This window comes from Pan troglodytes, chromosome X (genome assembly GCF_028858775.2).
Source record: "Pan troglodytes isolate AG18354 chromosome X, NHGRI_mPanTro3-v2.0_pri, whole genome shotgun sequence".
NCBI classification, from domain to species: Eukaryota; Metazoa; Chordata; class Mammalia; order Primates; family Hominidae; genus Pan; species Pan troglodytes.
In genome coordinates, this window is record NC_072421.2 from 105,597,404 (window position 1) to 105,616,654 (window position 19,251).

The window sequence follows — 19,251 nt, forward strand, 5'->3', positions numbered from 1 at the left end:
GAGAAGGGGATGTGTGACTATTTAAAACCAGTTGAAGGTAGAAATCTAGGCTCCCTACTTGATTTTTGCTGAGGGCAGTGGAGGGAGGAGTATAGTTTTTTCTGCTGTGGTGTTTGCCTTGGATAGGGAAGTTATTACCTAAAAGTTTTCTGTCTCTCTAGGCTACCCCTTTTCTGTTCCTTTGGCTAGAGATAGCCAGTTTTTTGAGGCACATTTTTTTTTTTTTTTTGCACCCATGGCATTGCTGGGTTGCTGGCTTCTCCATCACCAGGTCCAGGATACATTACTCAAAAACAAATCCAGGGAACTCACTGCCATATTGTTACTTGGGTCTTGAGATTCCTAGCCACCAGGAATAGAAGAAGCCACCTGCCTCCTTCTATTTACCTGTCAGAGATGTATGAGTTATGTATATATATATATTTATTTATTTATAATGTCCAGTGTTTTTAGATATAGAGGGATAAATAGGGGAAAGTGCATCTAGTCTATCTTTTCTTGGAACCAGAATATAAAAGTGATAACTTAATGAAAATATGGATATTGTGTTAGTTATAGCCTTTCTCCCAGTAAAAATTTAGTTAGGAATGGGGAAAATCACCACGATCACTACCTTCACTGGTATACTTCTTTATTTTTAGCTTTTTTTTAAATTGTGGTGAAAAATATAAACCATAAATTTTACCGTCTTGATCGTTTTTAAGTGTACAATTTAGTAGTGTTAAGTATATTCACATAGTTGTGAAACAGATCTCTAGAACTTTTTTATCTTGGAAATCTGAAACTCTATACCCATTAAGCTACAACTTTCCATTTCCTCTTCCTTCCAGTCCCTGGCAACCACCCTTCTAATTTCTCTTTCTATGAATTTGACTACTTTAGATACCTCATATAAGTGAAATTACACAGTATTAGTCTTTTTTGTGACTGAGATATACATTTTTTCTTTATCCATTTATCTATCAATGGACATTTGGGTCACTTCTACTTTTTGGCTATTATAGTGCTGCTATGAGCATGGGTGTGCAAATATCTCTTTGAGACCTTGCTTTCAGTACTTTTGGATACATATCTGGAAGTAGGATTGCTGGATCACATGGTAGTTCTATTTTTAATTTCTTTAGGAACCTCCAGACTGTTTTCCACAGCACTTGTACCATTTTACAATCTCACCAGTGGTGCACAGGGGTTCTAATTTCTCCATATCCTTATCAACCCTTATTATTTTCTATAGTCATCCTAATGGGTGTGAGGTGAAATCTGATTATGGTTTTGATTTGCATTTCTCTGAAAGTTGATGTTGAGCATCTTTTTATATGCTTTTTGGCCATTTGTATATCATCTTTAGATAACTATTCAATTCTTTGCCCATTTTTAATCAGGTTATTTGATTTTTTGTTGTTCTTTATATATTCTGGATATTAACTCCTTATCAGATATGTGATTTGCACATATTTTCTCCCATTCTGGAAGTTGCCTTTTCACTCTGTTGGTTGCATCCTTTGATGCACAAAAGATCTTAAGTTTGATGTAGTCCCATTTGTCTATTTTTGTTCTTGTTGCCTGTGCTTTTGATGTCATATCCAAGAAATCATCACCAAATCCAATGTCTTGAAGCTTTTCTCATATGTGTTCTTCTAGGCATTTTACAGTTTTAGGTCTTATGTTTAGGTCTTTAATCTATATTGAGTTAATTTTTGTATATGGTATATGCTAAGGGTCCAACTTCATACTTCTGTATGTGGATATCCATTGTCCCCAAAACCATTTGTTAAAGAGATTGTTCTTTACCCATTGAATGGTCTTGGCACCCTGTTGAAGATCATTTGAATATGACAGGGTTTATGTGTGAGCTTTCTATTCTATTTCCTTGAGCTATGTGTCTACCTTTATGCCAGTACCATACTTTTTTGATTACTGTAACTTTATAATTCTTTTGAAATTGGGAAGTTTGAGTCCTCTAACAATGTTCTTTTTCAAAATTGTTTTAGCATTTCAGGATCTCTTGAGATTTCATATGAGTTTTAGGATGAATTTTCCTTTTCTTAAATTTTGGTTTTATTAATTGACACACAGAATAATTGTACATGTTTATGGGATACATGGTGATGTTTTTTATAAATATGTGTAGTGATCTGAGACCAGGTATGTGGCTCAGAGCTGTAATCCCAGCACTTTGGGAGGCCGAGGCGGGGGCGGATCACAAGAGTTTGAGACTAGTCTGGGCAGCATGACGAAACCCTGTCTCCACAAAAAAAAAAAAAAAAAAATTAACTGGGCGTGTTGGTGGGTGCCTGTAGTCCCAGCTACTTGGGAAGCTGAGGCAAGAGGATCCCTTAAGCCCAGAAAGAGGAGGGTGCAGTGAACCGAGATTGTGCCACCGTACTCCAGCCTGGGTAACACAATGAGAACCTGTCTCAAGAAAAAAAAAAAAATGTATAGTGATCAGATCAGGGTAATTAGCATATCCATCATCTGAAATATTTATCATTTTTTTTCTGTTGGGAACATTCAATATCCTCCTTCTAGCTATTTGAAACTATGTTATTGTTAACTATAGTCATCCTACAATGGTATAGAACACTAGAACTTATTTCTCCTATTTAGCTGTAATTTTGTATCCTTTAACACAGCTCTCCCTCTCCCTTACCACTACACTCGTTAGCCTCTAGTATTCTCTGTTCTACTTTTTACTTCTATGAAATTAACTTTTTTCAACTTTCACATATAAATGAGAACATGTGGTATTTAACTTTCTGGATTTAACTGTTTCTGGATTATTTAGAATGCATTTTTTCTATTTCTGCAAAAGTGTTAGGATTTTGATAGGGATTGTGTTGAATGTGCGTATTGCTTCAAGTAGTATGGACATCATAACAATATTAAGTCTTCCAATCCTTCTGTCTCTTTGTTTATTTTTGTCTTCTTTAATTTCTTTCAGGAATATTTTGTAGTTTCTCATTGGTATACTTGGGTTTTTTGAGACAGGATCTTGCTCTGTCACCCAGGCTGGAGTTCAGTGGCGCCATCACGGCTCACTGCAGCCTTACCCTTCCAGGCTCAAGTGATCCTCTCATTTCAGCCTCCTGAGTAGCTTGGATCACAGGCACGTGCTACCACACCCAGCTAATTTTTAAATATTTTGTAGAGACAGGGTCTCCCTATGTTGCCCAAACTGGTCTCAAACTCCTGGGCTCAAGCACTCCCACCTCAGCTTCCCAAAGTGTTGGGATTACAGGTGTGAGCCATCATGCCTGGCTCTCATTGCTATCCTTCTATATATTAAATTAAAGTCAACTATAAAGTAAAGATTCTTTGCTAAATCTTGCTTTTCCAATAATTTCAGGTTACAGAACTATGATTGGGGTACTTTTCATTGGTCCTACAAATTATTTGCTGCTTGGCAAAATTGCTGCCCATGCCAGAGGCTCTGCTTATTTAGACATTAAGCCTTGGCTGGCTCCTTTACACTGCAATAGAATGGGACCAGAGTCTGCTTCCCATCTTTTTCTTTATTCATTATTATGAAATTTTCCTGAAGACTAGTCACCTTCAGTGACTCTTAACCTGAGGCCCTGGCAGTACTGCATAAGGGTTGCAATCAAGAAAGGCAGCACCAGGCTTTGGATGAAGAAACTCAAATTAAACCCAATTCTGGGCCCTGCTTCCTCCATGAAGCCTTCTCTGACTATGCTTCCCATGTTCATCTCCCTTTTCTGGCCTCCTATAACACTTGCCTCTACTGTGCAAGCTAACACTCATCGTGTCTCACCAAGTAGAGTAAAACCTTGGTTACTTGACTCTTTCTGGGAAAAGGGCTTCTAAAAATTTTTATTTCTTTTAGAGTTGCATTTTCACTGAGTATATTTTATTAATTCTTTATTTTTTAAACATTCTTAAGCAATTATTTAAAAAAAATAGAGACATGGTCTTGCTTTGTTGCCCAGACTGGTCTCAAACTCCTGGCCTCAAGCAGTCCTCACACCTTGGCCTCCTACAGTGCTGGGATTACAGTCATGAGCCACTACACCTGGCCCTATTCATTTTTTAATAATTTTTTAATTTTTAATGTCTTGTGGGCACATACTAGGGATATCTATTTATGGGGTACATGAGATATTTTGATATAGGCACACAATGCATAATAATCACATCATGGAGAATGGGGTATCCATCCTCTCAAGCATTTATCCTCTGTGTTACAAACAATCCAATTATAATTTATTTTAAAATGTATAATTGAATTATTATTAACTATAGTCACCCTGTTGTGCTATCAAATAGTAGATCTTACTCATTCTAATTTTTTTGTACCCATTAACCTCCCCACAAGGACATTTTTAATAACCAGTTTTTCCCAAATGGCTCATGATTTGATCAATTTAAGCACTGTGAGCTTTTAACATTTTAACCATCCTGAATAGTATTTTCTAAAACACAATCTACTTCCCTGACTTTTTTTTTTTTTTTTTTTTGAGACGGAGTCTTGCTCTGTCGCCCTGGCTGGAGTGCAGTGGCGCAATCTCGGCTCACTGCAAGCTCCGCCTCCCGGGTTCACGCCATTCTCCTGCCTCAGCCTCCTCAGTAGCTGGGATTACAGGCGCCCGCCACTACGCCCGGCTAATTTTTTTTTGTATTTTTTAGTAGAGACGGGGTTTCACCATGTTAGCCAGGATGGTCTTCATCTCCTGACCTCGTGATCCGCCCGCCTCCGCCTCCCAAAGTGCTAGGATTACAGGCGTGAGCCACCACGCCCGGCCCTTCCCTGACTTCTTAAACAGTATATAGAAGATAAATTTGTTTTGTGTAAGGATCATTATTATGACTGTTAGTTGTTGTATTATCCTATAATACACTGATATTCTGAGGCCTATTGAAATGTTTTTTGGTGTCTTCCCCTGTACTAAATGGTCCCCGAACATTTAGTCTGTGTATGTGTGTGTGTGTGAAACCATACTAGGTTTTTATGATTTTTTTTTATCTCTTTTCTTGTCTTTTAGCCCTTCTTGCTTCTGTCAACCTACTTTTGTAAAACTGACTCCCCATCTCCTAGCTCAGTAGGCTTGTAGTCGATCAAGGCTTCTTCATTGGACTTGATGCCTGAAGGGAATGCTTTTCAAGGGTCCTGAGAGGTTCAGTATTTACCTTCTCTAGTCCATTTTTTTTTCTTTATCTACAATCATGTTCTAGTTTGGAGAGCTAATTTGTGGGACTAATAACTAAATCTACAGAAACAAAAACTACTGCAGACTTTGAAACCAGGTCACCCTACTTTTTCCTTCTTTCAAGCTCCTTGCACACTGCAGGGCTCTCCAATTGGAGGTTTCTTGCTGGGGATACTAGAAAGAATAGTTGGTGACAGGAAGCATTTTAGGCAACTCTGGTGCACATCATTTCTCATCAGAGAAACAGGCTTCAGAAGGTGACACAAGAAAAGACACTGTCCATTGGGGGGCACTGGCAAGGAGTATTTGGGGCACTGACAAGGAGTTCAGAGTGAGGAGTATTTTAAAATTTTGTTATGGGGCTCATGATGGATGGCAGAGGGTAGAAAGGGGAGAGCAGTTTTCAGGGGCAGTTATTGTGAAATTCAGAATTGGGAGTTGGGGACTATGGCACTATGCATGTGTATTAGTCTGTTTTCATGCTGCTGATAAAGACATACCCGAGACTGCGAAGAAAAACAGGTTTAATTGGACTTATAGTTCCACATGGCTGGGGAGGTCTCAGAATCATGGCAGGAGGCAAAAGGCATGTCTTACATGGCGGTGGCAAGAGAAAATGAGGAAGAAGCAAAAGCAGAAACCCCTGATAAACCCATCAGCTCTCATGAGACTTATTCACTATCACGAGAATAGCACGGGAAAGACTGGCCCCCATGATTCTATTACCTCCCTCTGGGTCCCTACCACAACATGTGGGAATTCTGGGAGATACAATTCAAGTTGAGATTTAGGTGGGGACACAGCCAAACCATATCAGTGTACCACATGGGTGTTGCAGATGCAGTTCAAAGTTCTAGATTAGGGAACTAAATCTAGAACTTTGGCTAGAGATGCATCTAAAAGTCGTAATTGCGAAAAGCAGGAAGGATGTTATTAATTGTACTTCTCTTTACATGTCTGTTTTTAGTATTTATTATAATGGCATTGTTTTGACTTCTCAGAGATATTAGAATTTGAGTATACTTGCTGATCCTGACTCTTTGGTGAAAGCTAGATATGTGGAACTTGAATACAAGCTTTGAAATTAAAGTACTTTTTTTATTGGCTACACCGAGGCACAAGCTCTTATTAAACGCTTAGTTTGGGGCATATTAACATTTCTTGAAAGTTTACAAAGCATTTTCATATTCATTTTCTCATTTGATCCTCACTACGGCCCTGTGGAGAAGGTATCTGTATTTTATGGCTGAGAGAAAGAAATCCTAAAGAGCTTAAAAGTCTGGCCCAAAGTGACTTTGCAGTAAAAGGCAGAGCAGAAATAGAACTCAGCTCTCCTAATGCATAGGCCAGCATTCTGGTATTCTGTGGCATTCTAGTCTACTATGCCCTCTTTCAATAAGATTTGGGGAACAAACTTGTTACAAAATAAACTTAGGCACATTAAAATTTTTAAGAGTTTATTTGAGCAGACAGTGATTTATAAATTGGGTAGCACCAAACCACAAGTGGTTTGGCTCCACAGCAGGGATGTGAAGGGAAAACTTATAAGATTCTTGCAGAAATAAGACAAAGAAACTATTTGATTGGTTAAAGTGGAAAGTCCCTAGTTAGAGGTTAGTTGGTGGTTTTTAATTGGTAAAGTCTCTAGTTAGAGGTTAGTTGTTGGTTTCTAATTGGTTAAAATTAAGTGTCATTTTGCTATTTACAGTGACTTGGGTATTGGTTGGCTCAAGTAGGAACCAAAGGCACTGGAGCCATCTCAGCCTAATGACCTCTCAATTAATTTTTTTAACAGACTTAATGTATTTATGTGATGAAGATCATCTAATGCTATAGTAGAAAAGAACAATTAATGAATTTATAAATTTGTAGTCAAAGCAAGTCTGTAAATATAGGTAGCATTCTGCAGTGCTATAAATGGAAAAATCTAATAAATTAGCCTTATAGATAATATCTGAGGCCCCTAACTGCTTGCATTTAGATTTGATGTGTATGTGTGCATGTGTGCATGTATGCATGTGTGTGTGTGTGTGTGTGTGTGTGTGTACTGAGGGGTGGGATAAATTCAGAACTATGTTTCTGCTTCTGATAAATAAGAGATTGTGGTTAGTATAATTTTGACAGTCTATACCAGAAATAAATCTAGTATAGAGACTTACCATTTTCTTTTTTCTTTAATTAAGGTATTCTTACCGGCAGTAAAATGCACAAATTTTAAGTGCATAGTTCAGTGAAATTTTATGTATGTGTAAACTCCACACTGGAAAGTTATAGACATTTCTGGTCCCTCAGAAGGTTCTGTCTTGCCTCCTCCCAGGTAATACCACCTCCCAAATGTAACACCTGTTCTGACCACTGTCATCATAGATTCGCTTTGCCTGGTTTCAAACTTTATGTAAATTGAGTCATACTGTATCTACTATTTTGCATCTGGCTTCTTTTGTTTAACATGATGTCTGTGAGATTCAGTTCCTTTTCATTGCTATGTAGCATTCCAAAGTATGGTACACCACAAATTTTTTAATCCATTTCCCTGTTGATGGACATTTGGGTTGTTTCTAGGTTTTTAAAATCATGAATAAAAATTGCTATGGACATCTTTGATCATATCTCTTGGTGGACATAAGCACTCATTTTTATTGGATATAAATCTAGGAGTAGACTCACTAGGGTAGGTGTGATAAAAAAAGTTTTAACTTAGAAAAGTCTTAATGAAGGAACTGATGGCTAACCATCTTATAAGAAAACCCACTTTATGAAGAGCCACTATTAGAGATTAAAAATGGGTTCGTATTTTGTTTAGCAGGACATATTCCCTGTCAGACATTAGAGACTATTTTTGCTTCACACAGTGGGCTGGGTCTTTCACACTTGTGAGTAGGTATTTATTTTCCTGGTGTCTGCTACATACAGTGCACATCAGGGATGAGGAGCCCTTTAATTGCAAGCTGTATCTTTTTTGGATGGGGTCAAATTGTCTTTTCTTGGGCGATGTGGCTCAAATGATCATAAAATAACATTGGAAAATCAAGTTCACATTACAGAAATGTGCCTTAGGATTAACTTGGAATACATCTTTTGTTTTGAAAGTGAAGGTACGTGTGTAATTTTATGTAATCCCAAAACTTAACTCTGGCAGTATAATTTTACATTACTTCTAAGGTAAAGAATTTTTGAACATCATATGTCTGCTGGCAACATTTACTAATGAGGTGCGATGTTGAAAGGGTATGGGGAAAATTCCTGTGGTATGGGAAGAGGGTGAGGTGGTTGTAAACTGAGGAGAAAACTGGGAAGGTGCTCCAAAGAGTACTGTTTCTGGAAAAGACTCTGTACTTCTCCCCCGGTGTTGTAACACTTCACATGCTGTGAGACAGAGAACCTCCATCCTCCTCAACAAAGAGAATCACTTCCGGTCTTTGTTTTTTTTAACAGAATTTAATTTGATGATGAATGTTCAAAGAGCTAGGATTTGCTTTCTAGGTGACTACTTGGTGCACCACTTCTATTCTGCAAATTGCAGGATACCCAGACTGGATTTTGGGTGTATCCGAAACCCTTTAGGGGCCCCATGAAGTCTGGCTTAAGTCCAGAATTCTGACCAAGGCTGCCAAGGCCAGCATCTCCTGGCTCCACCTTCCTCTCCAGCCTCAACCCTTGCCAGTCCCCGTACAGCATCACTAATTCCACAGTCTCTTAGCCTTCTGCATTTGGTACAAGCTTTCTCTGTCTGGAATGTCCTTTCCCTGATGAATTTGCTTAACTCTCACTCATTTTCTAAGGTCGAGTGCTGCCATCAGCTTTCTTTCCACAGCCTCCTTTATGCCTCGGATTGACTTAGATGACCCTCTTCTATTCTTCCTTAGCCTCCTATACAGATACTCATCACATACTGCATCAAAATTAACTCTTCCTTCTCTTTCTTCCCATTAGACTCAGAATTACTAAGATATGTTGCTACTGCTAAGGCCTAGCACAGTACTGGTTACATGGTAGGTACTCAGTAAAGGATTGTTAAATTGACATTTGGATGGACATATAAACCAGCTTTTAGGCTTTTTTTTTTTCTGTACCCATCCATTCAACAAACGTTAAACCTTAGGAGAGGACTTATTGCAAGGCACTATGACCAGAGCTGTAGGGGATAGAGAGATGAACATTACATGGACTGAGACTTTAAGGAGTTCATTTCAATAGCAGAGAGATAACATGTCCACAAATAACAACAATCTAAAGTAGAAAGTGCTCAGTGTCATAAAGGAGGTATAAATTAAGGACTGTGGATGTTTAGAAGAAGGAGCAAGTACTCCTTGTTGGGAAAACTGAAGAAGAATGATTCATCAAGAAAGGAGCATTTGAGGTGGGATTTAAGGGCAAGTAGAACATGAATGAGCAAAGATAGAATCTCCTCCGTATCATGTGTTTTATTTTGACTGAAAAGAGTAGATATTATGAAGGAGTAATGAGTAATGGGAAACAACTGGAAATTTACGAAGTGGGCCTTATTAGAGAGGGCTTTAAGTGCCACGTTGATGAGTTTATATTTGATTCCTGTCAGGTGGAACAGTCTTGGAAGCCCATGGAAGATGTTTAGCATTTTATTGTCAACAGCAGAGAGATCCTGTAACATTAGTCTGGCAATGGCATGTCTTAGTAAATCATTATTAACTAATTAATTGCTAAGCCTATAGTTTTGCTAAGTAGTGTGGAAAAACCCTAAGGCCTTTAGCTCTTTTACGTTTTTGCACTGTCTTTTCTCACTGGAAATCTAGATGAGGTAACAGATTATATGACCAATTAGTTCTGAAAAATGAAAATAGAAATTGACAGGGGAAAGAAACACTACCAAGACAGAAGTGCCTCATAATAATGTATAGACATATAAAGTGTTGTTTGCTTAGGAACCGTGTCCAAAACATTGCTTTCAGCTGTCTGGAAAAATCCAGACACAGTATGTGAATTATATTGTTAATACTTATTCCTCTGGGAGTAGTTTAGATCACTTTCAGTTAAACATAACTATAATGTTCTAACCTCAGACTGTCTGTTCTTATTGTCCCTTATAAACAGTGGGTATTGCATTGTCAGTTTGTTTTATAGTGTGTTATATAACCAGAGCATCTGGTTTCTTGCCGCCTTAGGCCAGGCCTTCAACACTTTATGCCTGGATTGTTGCAACGACTTTCTCATTGGTCTCCTTATCTCCTGTGCTTAGAATCCAGCTTTTTTTTTTTATAACAGCAATGTATAGTGGGAAGAATACTGGATGAAGAGTAATATTAACTGGGTTTGAATCTTGATTATACTGCTCACTAGCTATTTGATCTTGGGCAAGTCATATCACCTCTCTGAGACTCAGTTCCCTCAACTCTAAAATGGAGGTAATGGTCCCTGCCCTGTCCCTCTCAAGGGGCTGTCACCAGAATCATGTGAAAGTGCTCTGAAAACTGTCAATAGCTTTACCAAGAGTTGGACTCCACTGGCTGGCTTTATACCTTCCAGAATCTAGTCCCATGCCACCTCTTTCATCTCATTTCTCAATATCCCCCAGAACCTACCCCACTCTCCAATGCATGTAAATGTATGGTGCTGTCATCTGGAATATTCTCCCCTCTTGTCTCTGCTCACCCAAATTCAAGGAATAATTTAAAGACCAGTCCAAATTCTACTCCCTCCTTAAAATCTTCCCTGATGACTCCAGTGCTCAATTTCCTCCTTTTGTGCATTTTGACAGCACTTAGTTATTATTAACACTTGTCTGTACATTACCCTTTATTATTAACTCTTTTACATAAGGTTCCTATCTTTAATTCGATTATGATATTATGATGCCTTCACTGGTTCATTTAACATCCAGTGAATGTTTATGAGGATGCTTCCTTTGTATTCCTCATAGAACCAAGTTTGGAACTTAATAAATAATTGTTGGTTCATTTATTTAGAAGTTCACATACAGACTCTCTTAAGAGAGACAAGTGAACACATCTTCTCTTCCTAGGGCTCGGGGTACTCCTCCTAACACCCCATCCTGCCTCCACGTACTACAGAACCATAAAAAACTCCTTATAATAAAACCGTCCAGTAAATTTTTCTGAGATTCTGAAACTGTTCTGTATCTGTGCTATCCAATACGGTAACCACCAACCACACATGGCTATTGAGTGCTTGAAATGTGGCTAGTGTGACTGAGGAACTGCATTTTTGTCTTTAATTTTAATTAAACAGCTGCATGTGACTAGTGGCTACTGTATTGGACAGTGTAGGTCTGGACCGGTGGCTTTCTAACTTTTTTTTTTATCATAACAACACAATGAGAAATACATTTTACATTGCAACGTGGTTTTTATACACACAAACAAGTTTCATGAAACAATACTTCTTATCTGCAGTATACTGATCTTTTCTATTCTATTCAATTTCATTTTTTAAAAATGCTGATTGCAACCCCCTATATAGATTTCACCACCCACTGATAAATTAGGATGTGCTGTTTGAAAACACACTGCTCATTTTATAGATGGAGAATCTGAGGTCCAGAGAAGTGCAGTAGATTTTCTAAGGTCATATATTAAGTGGCAGGGCAGGACTAGAACACAAATTTTGGGGCTCCTAGAATAGAGCTATTTCTAACAGGGATGTAGGAATTTCCTCCTTTTCCCTTTCCTTTTCCTCCTTCTCCTCACCATGCTGGATATTAAAGAAAAATAAGTCGACACACTATTCATTTTGATTAAATATTTTCATGGTGTCTTGATTCCTAAATGAGCCATGAGCTCAGTATTTGAGTATTGTTGCTTTTTAGTTTGGTTATTGTCCAAAATCAAAGATACAGTACCATGGAAGCTTTCTTTTAACCCACTGCATGGCTTGGCAGTGGCACTAATGTGAAACTGTCCTCCTTGGGAATTCAATCATGCTTTCCTCCAATTTCCCAGTAACAACTGACCAGCAGGTTGATTCTAAACAACAAAACCTGTTGAAGAATCAAGGTGATTCTCACCTCAGTTTGTGAAAAAGGTGCCTCTAGTCTTGAATTATATTGCCAACCAAATATTTTTCTTCATCAGTACATCCAGTGTGCTACCCTTTTTGTATGCCTTATCAACAAAAACGATAGCCTTTACAAAGGCGGCATCCTCTGAGCAGCACCTTGTTATCACAGAGGCATTTAGACTCTCCTTTCAAAGCTAGTCTTTTTATCCTTCTGGAAATGGCATCTATCAAAAAAGAGCAGAGCTATCTTAGCAAAGGCAAAAAGAGGCAGCAATTCAGAGGTGCAGTGGTCTATGTGTTAGTACATTCCTGACCAGTTTGTGTATGGAATCTCATTTCCCCATAGACGTTTCCAAATGCATTTCACTCAGCAGACAGCAGGCAGCAATTTATCCCTAAGTGAAAACAACAAGAAAAATACACTTAAAAAGGGAATAAGATTTTCAAAAGCCTCACTTTAAAGGAAACACAGAAATAGCCCAATTTTGCATTACATTTGTCAGTGGGATTACCATTATGTCAGTAGGATGAATTAACTGAAATCTGTAAGAAATGTCATATTTTCTGGGGCCAAATTATCTATGGCCTGATTAATTTTTCTAGCTGAAAACCAGAGTCTTATAGCTTAACAATTGTCCCTTGCTAACCAGACTGGTTACTTTGCTGACTTGCCCTGAAATTTATCAGGTGTAGCCTCCTCTGCTCCACCACCGCTAACACCAGTCAGTTAAATAGAATCCCATAAAGTCCTCTCTAGCTGAAGGATAACTCTTTGGTTAAGATTCTGTAATGTAAGTTTGAAAATTTCACTGTTGTCTTAGGAAGTCAAAGTTTATACCAGTCTGTAGAGAAATCATTCATGTCTTTTGCATTATTTGACAACCTAGCATTGCTAGGATGTGACTTGCTGAGTAAATTCAAGAAAACTTGCTGTTTTGATTGTGAAAATCCACTTGAAATGCTAAGAATTTTTGCCCAATCTTCTGTTTTCTAAGTTCTTGGTTGTCAGAAAAGCAGGTCACAGGGTGGAAGACAAATGAAGATGGGGCAAGGCCTGTGCACAGGTGAGCAGAAGCTGGGGACTAACAGGGGAGTAAGTGAACCCAGGAGGAAGGGGATGAAAGCATGTTGCAGGCTGGGCCAGAGCCTTGGTCTTCTGGCTGTCTTCCTGCTTTCCCAGGCCCTGCTAATTAACCTGCCATCTACCATGCCTGTTTTCAAAAGCCCTGTGCAGGTTGACTTTCCCTTCACTGTTTTTTAAACCCCTGTCCACAAATCCACTGAGTCCAACAGATTCTGGCTAGACCAAGCTTATTATCTCCCTACCCACCCCCATGGTTTTCTGCCACCGTTTCATCACCAACACTTGAAAACTGCAAGTTATTTTTGACTCTCTCTCACTCTCCCCTGCCCCACCCTACACTCAGTTGCTTGCCAAGCCCTTTCGGTGTTCCCTCAATCAGGAATTCCCTCCCGTCCCCCTTACCACTTATATCTTATTTCCATTAAGGCTCAGCTCTGATGCCACCTTTTCTAGGTTGTAGAAAGCCTATTCACCCCCAGTTGGAATTAATTACTGTATTTATTTCCTTTTCTTTCCCTGTCTTCCACATCACTTTCCTTTCACTTATTGCACTTCTGTTAGTTGTTTCCAGACCTAGCCTCTCCACTAAAAAGCTTTTGGAAGGTGGAGACTGTATCTCACTGATGTTTTACCCTCTATACTTAACACATAATAGGTATACTCTATAAAGTTTATGGAATGAAATATGAATGAATATTCAGCTGTTACCATACCTATCCCCTGTGGATGTTGTCCCAAGTTCTTTAAGATGTGATTTGATGTATGCATTGCTGAGAAGGCTGTTTTAGCACCAGCAGTGTCCTGGCATGCTGTTAGAATTGAAAGACCTATAAGGAGGTTATCCTATATCTCAGACCCCTCCTGGCCCTGAGATTCTATGGCCTTTTAATTTCACTTTAGAGAGTTTGTGGTGCTTCTTTCTTTAGCACAAGCTCCACAGAATCTAAGATGAATTGACTGAAATTCATGTCATGAGGTATAAGTGTTTTTGTTAAGCCCTGTCAGAAAATTTGTTTTTCAAAGTGATTTTCTCATTTACTTGCAATTTTCCAAATAACCCTTAGAAATGTAGTCAATTGCCGGAAGCCATATTATTAAAGTAAGACATTGGCAAAAATGGCAGAGTAAGTACCTCTGAAAATTCTCTCCATAATAGCAATGAAAAAACTGGCAGAAATAGCATCAAATTTTTCAGAACTCTAGAAATGAACTAAAGGCTTGCAGCAATCCAGGGAACATTTACTCAAGAAAAACGACTGCATGTTGATAAGACCAGTGAGTGTGGGGAAAACAAGAGAGATCAGATTGTTACTGTGTCTGTGTAGAAAGAAGTAGACATAGGAGACTCCATTTTGTTATGTACTAAGAAAAATTCTTCTGCCTTGAGATTCTGTGACCTTACCCCCAACCCCGTGCTCTCTGAAACATGTGCTGTGTCAACTCAGAGTTGAATGGATTAAGGGCGATGCAAGATGTGCTTTGTTAAACAGATGCTTGAAGGCAGCATGCTCCTTAAGAGTCATCACCACTCCCTAATCTCAAGTACCCAGGGACACAAAAACTGCGGAAGGCCGCAGGGACCTCTGCCTAGGAAAGCCAGGTATTGTCCAAGGTTTCTCCCCATGTGATAGTCTGAAATATGGCCTCGTGGGAAGGGAAAGACCTGACCGTCCCCCAGCCCGACACCCATAAAGGGTCTGTGCTGAGGAGGATTAGTATAAGAGGAAGGCATGCCTCTTGCAGTTGAGACGAGAGGAAGGCATCTGTCTCCTGCCTGTCCTTGGGCAATGGAATGTCTCGGTATAAAACCGGATTGTATGCTCCATCTACTGAGATAGGGAAAAACCGCCTTAGGGCTGGAGGTGGGACCTGCGGGCAGCAATACTGCTTTGTAAAGCATTGAGATGTTATGTGTATGCATATCTAAAAGCACAGCACTTAATCCTTTACATTGTCTATAATGCAAAGACCTTTGTTCACGTGTTTGTCTGCTGACCCTCTCCCCACAATTGTCTTGTGACCCTGACACATCCCCCTCTTTGAGAAACACCCACGAATGATCAATAAATACTAAGGGAACTCAGAGGCTGGCGGGATCCTCCATATGCTGAACGCTGGTTCCCCGGGTCCCCTTATTTCTTTCTCTATACTTTGTCTCTGTGTCTTTTTCTTTCCCAAGTCTCTCGTTCCACCTTACGAGAAACACCCACAGGTGTGTAGGGGCAACCCACCCCTACAAGTGAGCTTTGTGGCATTAGTATTTTCATTCACCCTATTCCCATCCCTTTCTCCCTGGCTTCAAAATCAATAGCCTTCACTCACAGGGAAAACCAGCAGCCTGGCAGCCACCAGAGGAGACAGAATAGGGTTGGGACTCCTTTACAGCCTCATTTCTAGAGAATTGTCATTATTCGATCTGTCTGGAGTTCCCCCAGAAGACCCCCCACTTGTAAGACTTTATTTGGCCTGACACAGAGCTACAGAAAGCCTTTTCCCCAGGGCCTTTCTTTTGGAAAATGATTAGAGGCAGTCAATTAACTTCTCAGCTGCCTGAAGCAATGGATAACATTTCCAGCTAACCACAAAGCTTTGAAGAAAAAGCTGGGGAATGAGATTCCTTGGGGCTTTGGAAAGCTTGGGCATATTCCTGGGAATCTACAAGATTACACGCATGCATAGGGCTGTGCACATGCTCCGGAAAGACCTCAATAGGTCCTAAGCTCTCACTCTGGCTGATCTTGAGCTTGGCATAAGCAGAAAGTGAAGACAAAGGCAGAAGACATTGTGTGGCTGAGTGTTGAAGACATGCCCCAACATGTACACAGAGTCCCTTGGCCAAAACTGGGAGGCTTTTTGTTTCCAGGAATTTAAGGAAATCTTTGTCTAATTATGAGCTGGCCACTAAACTAACCCAGCAGAGACTTCAGTACAATAATTATTATTAAAGTACAGTGGAACAGGGTGAAGCCTGTTGTCCCTGAGACCTTGTAGAAACTAATTCTTGGTCTACCAAGTTATAGATTTGTAGCTCTGCCTGTATAGTCCCTATCTCTTTAAACAGACAGAAAAGGCAGGGAACTCATATCAGCCTGATATCTGGTTTGTTTATTTTTAAAGGCAAGACAAAGGTAGTTTGTGAAAAATTTAAAACAAAAAGCATTGCTGTTAATCAGAAGTAATTGTATTGGAAATGATATTTTACTTCTGTACCTCATCCACTTCCCAGATTGCTTTTTCATATGAGTTCTCCCTATGTAGGACCTGTTCCTCTTTCCTCCCTAGACCCCCATGTACATAATCTTCCCATCTCACTGCTTCTTGCTTCTGTTAATTTCATTTTCTGTTCTTTCATTTGTTCCATACATGTAGCCTCGATTCAAGGATGGCTGTGGCCTCACATACTGCATTCAGGGTGTCTATCTTTTAAGAGAAGAATCAAGAAGAATAGAGACTGTAATGACCTTCTTGCTGGCCTAGCTAGGCCTGAGAGGGGGTGAAGTGCAAGAGTAAAATTCTTTGGCTGCCATTTTGATCAGAGCCATCCCAAATGAAGCAAGGCAGTTGTCACAAGCTTTAAAGGGCTTTACTAATTTGACGAGATAACTGGCCAGTGACTCACTGAGACAGGGTTGGCGATAGAGAAATGGTATTTTTTTGGCCAGTACTAAAAAAAGACCCAAGGCTTATATGCATACATGCTGTACATTCATCCAATGCCATCCATCCTCACCCCTACCAAGGCAATGCCAGAGAGGTTGCCCTTTTCCTACAGTCTACTCAAGTTACTTATTTTCTGATTTTCTTTCTCTTTTTAGGCTACACTATATGTTCATTTAAACCTGATTTCTTCTGCCTGTGAGGGGTAGAGGGTAGGGTGGGGAGGTGCACAGTGTGATTTGCCCTGCCTCAGTCCACCACCTCCGGGGGATGGCCTGACCTGGATAATCATTTTTAGCCTGGTATTTCCTGGGCATGGGCCAGGGGCTGAGGCCAGCAGCAGAGAGGCTAAGATGGCACAGGCTCCCTGTCAGATTTGGTAGTGATGAATTTTCACTGGGGAACAAAATGGCTGTTTCTAACTTCTTTAGATTTGAAACACTGCAGAGACTATCATCTTAATAATTAAAATATATTGAGGAGAAGGGCTACTTAAATCCTTGAATGACTGGAATTCTGTAAGATATTTTAAGAAAGGTAATATCCCTGGTTAACAGTGTTTCTTTTTCTTTTTCTTTTTTTTTTCTTTTTTTTTTGAGATGGAATCTTACTGTGTCACCAGGCTGGAGTGCAGTGGCGCGATCTTGGCTCACTGCAACCTCGGCCTCCCGGGTTCAAGCGACTCTCCTGCTTCAGCCTCCCGAGTAGCTGGGACTACAGGCATGCACCACCATGCCCAGCTAATTTTTGTATTTTTAGTAGAGATGGGGTTTCACCATGTTGGCCAGGATGGTCTCGATCTCAGCTGTGTTTCTAAAAGTACTTGTACAAATTATAATTTCAACTTCCAACAAAATATTTATATGAGCAGAACAGACTCATTTTTTTTTAATCAGAACAGACTCATTTATATTTAGGAGCATTTATTTCTATGAAAACAACATGCCCTGGCCTTAGAAAACAAAAAATAAAATAAAACAATTTATCCTTTCAAGGGATTTCTTTTAGAGAATCTCTGCAGCTACTTGTAGTTGTACAAATGGCCCCCTACTTTCTTTGTGTTCCCTTCCTCACAGGGGCCGAGGAGCCCCCATGAGTTGAGAGGTGTATGTTGAATATCTTAGCTTTGAACTTGAAATATATTTTCTCATAGATATAGCACCATAAACTGTGAAATAAACTATCAATTTAAATTTTCTAGTTACAGATTAAAATAGGTTTTGTGGACTAGCTTGGAAATATATTTACTGTTTATAATATAATTTCTCTCAGAAAATTATTATTATTTATTTATTTATTTAAAGAGATGGGGGTTGGCACTGAAAGTTCCAAGCTTCTGATCATGGCTTAGTTTTTCTGGTAACCAGCCTCCATCCAGAAGCCCACCAAGAGATACTTCATTAGAACGGAAGATGCTCTTATCACCCAGGAAATTCACTAGGAGCTCTATGTCAGGAACCAGGGAGAAAGGCCAAATTTCAGAAGAAAAGATGCGCGTAGCATCCCTGTCACTCACCATAACAAAGGTTTTAGGAGCTCTGTGCCAGAAAACAGTGATAGAAACTAAATATATATTTCTTATTATATCTTAATGGTCATCTGTGAATTCCAAGAACAAGTTATGTTTACTGTTAACTTCAAGATCCTTCTTTGCAGAAGCCATATGTGAATAAAATGGCAAATAAAAATACTGTGAAAACATCTGGCCTTTCAGCTAAAATATTACCATATACACAGTTGTACAAACATTCAGGCTTGTCACAGCACCTTCCAAGCCACTGGCCACTAGAAACCTCGCAATACGAACCTCATGATATTCCCTGTGACATGGGCAGGAGTTAGGTATGCAGGTATTGTATCACCTCAACACACTCAGAGTAGAGGAAGCTCGATAATTGGCTATTTACAAAGAAGGCCCCATGGTATAAAATGTTTTGAAGTAACTGTGGCCAAATGATTGTTTAGAGATGGTGTTAAATGGGACCTTGAGAAAGGGAAGGTCAAAAGAGATGGTCAAGAGGAAATCCTTCAACTAAAGGATTTAGAGGTCTTGTGAGTGTGTTTGTTCCTCAAGGAAAAGGAATTGTTTCCATTAGATTCAAGCTGCTGACCTTTCACCTTCAGGGCAAAGGTAATAATCAGTCAACCACAAAGATAAGCCCCTTCTATTAAATTTTACTTGTTTCTTTCCTTTTCTTTCAGTTTTATCCAAGTATGAAGATCAGATTACTATTTTCACTGACTACCTAGAAGAATATCCAGATACAGATGAGCTGGTATGGATCTTAGGGAAGCAGCATCTCCTTAAAACAGGTAAGATTTGGTAGCATTTGTCTGTAAGAACCCAGATGA

At 39.4% G+C, this 19,251-nt stretch overlaps 1 protein-coding gene across 11 annotated transcripts in view; it reads left to right on the plus strand.

The window, feature by feature from the left end:
• Positions 1 to 19,251, plus strand: part of ATG4A (autophagy related 4A cysteine peptidase) — a 66,580-nt gene that overhangs the window by 19,087 nt on the left and 28,242 nt on the right. For all 11 annotated transcript variants that reach the window (XM_063803804.1, XM_016942651.4, XM_016942650.3 and 8 more), the window contains 1 exon segment: positions 19,102 to 19,212. Coding sequence is in view for 6 of the 11 variants with exons in the window: in XM_016942651.4 (XP_016798140.1) it covers positions 19,102 to 19,212 (111 nt within the window). In the remaining 5 variants the exon portion in view is untranslated.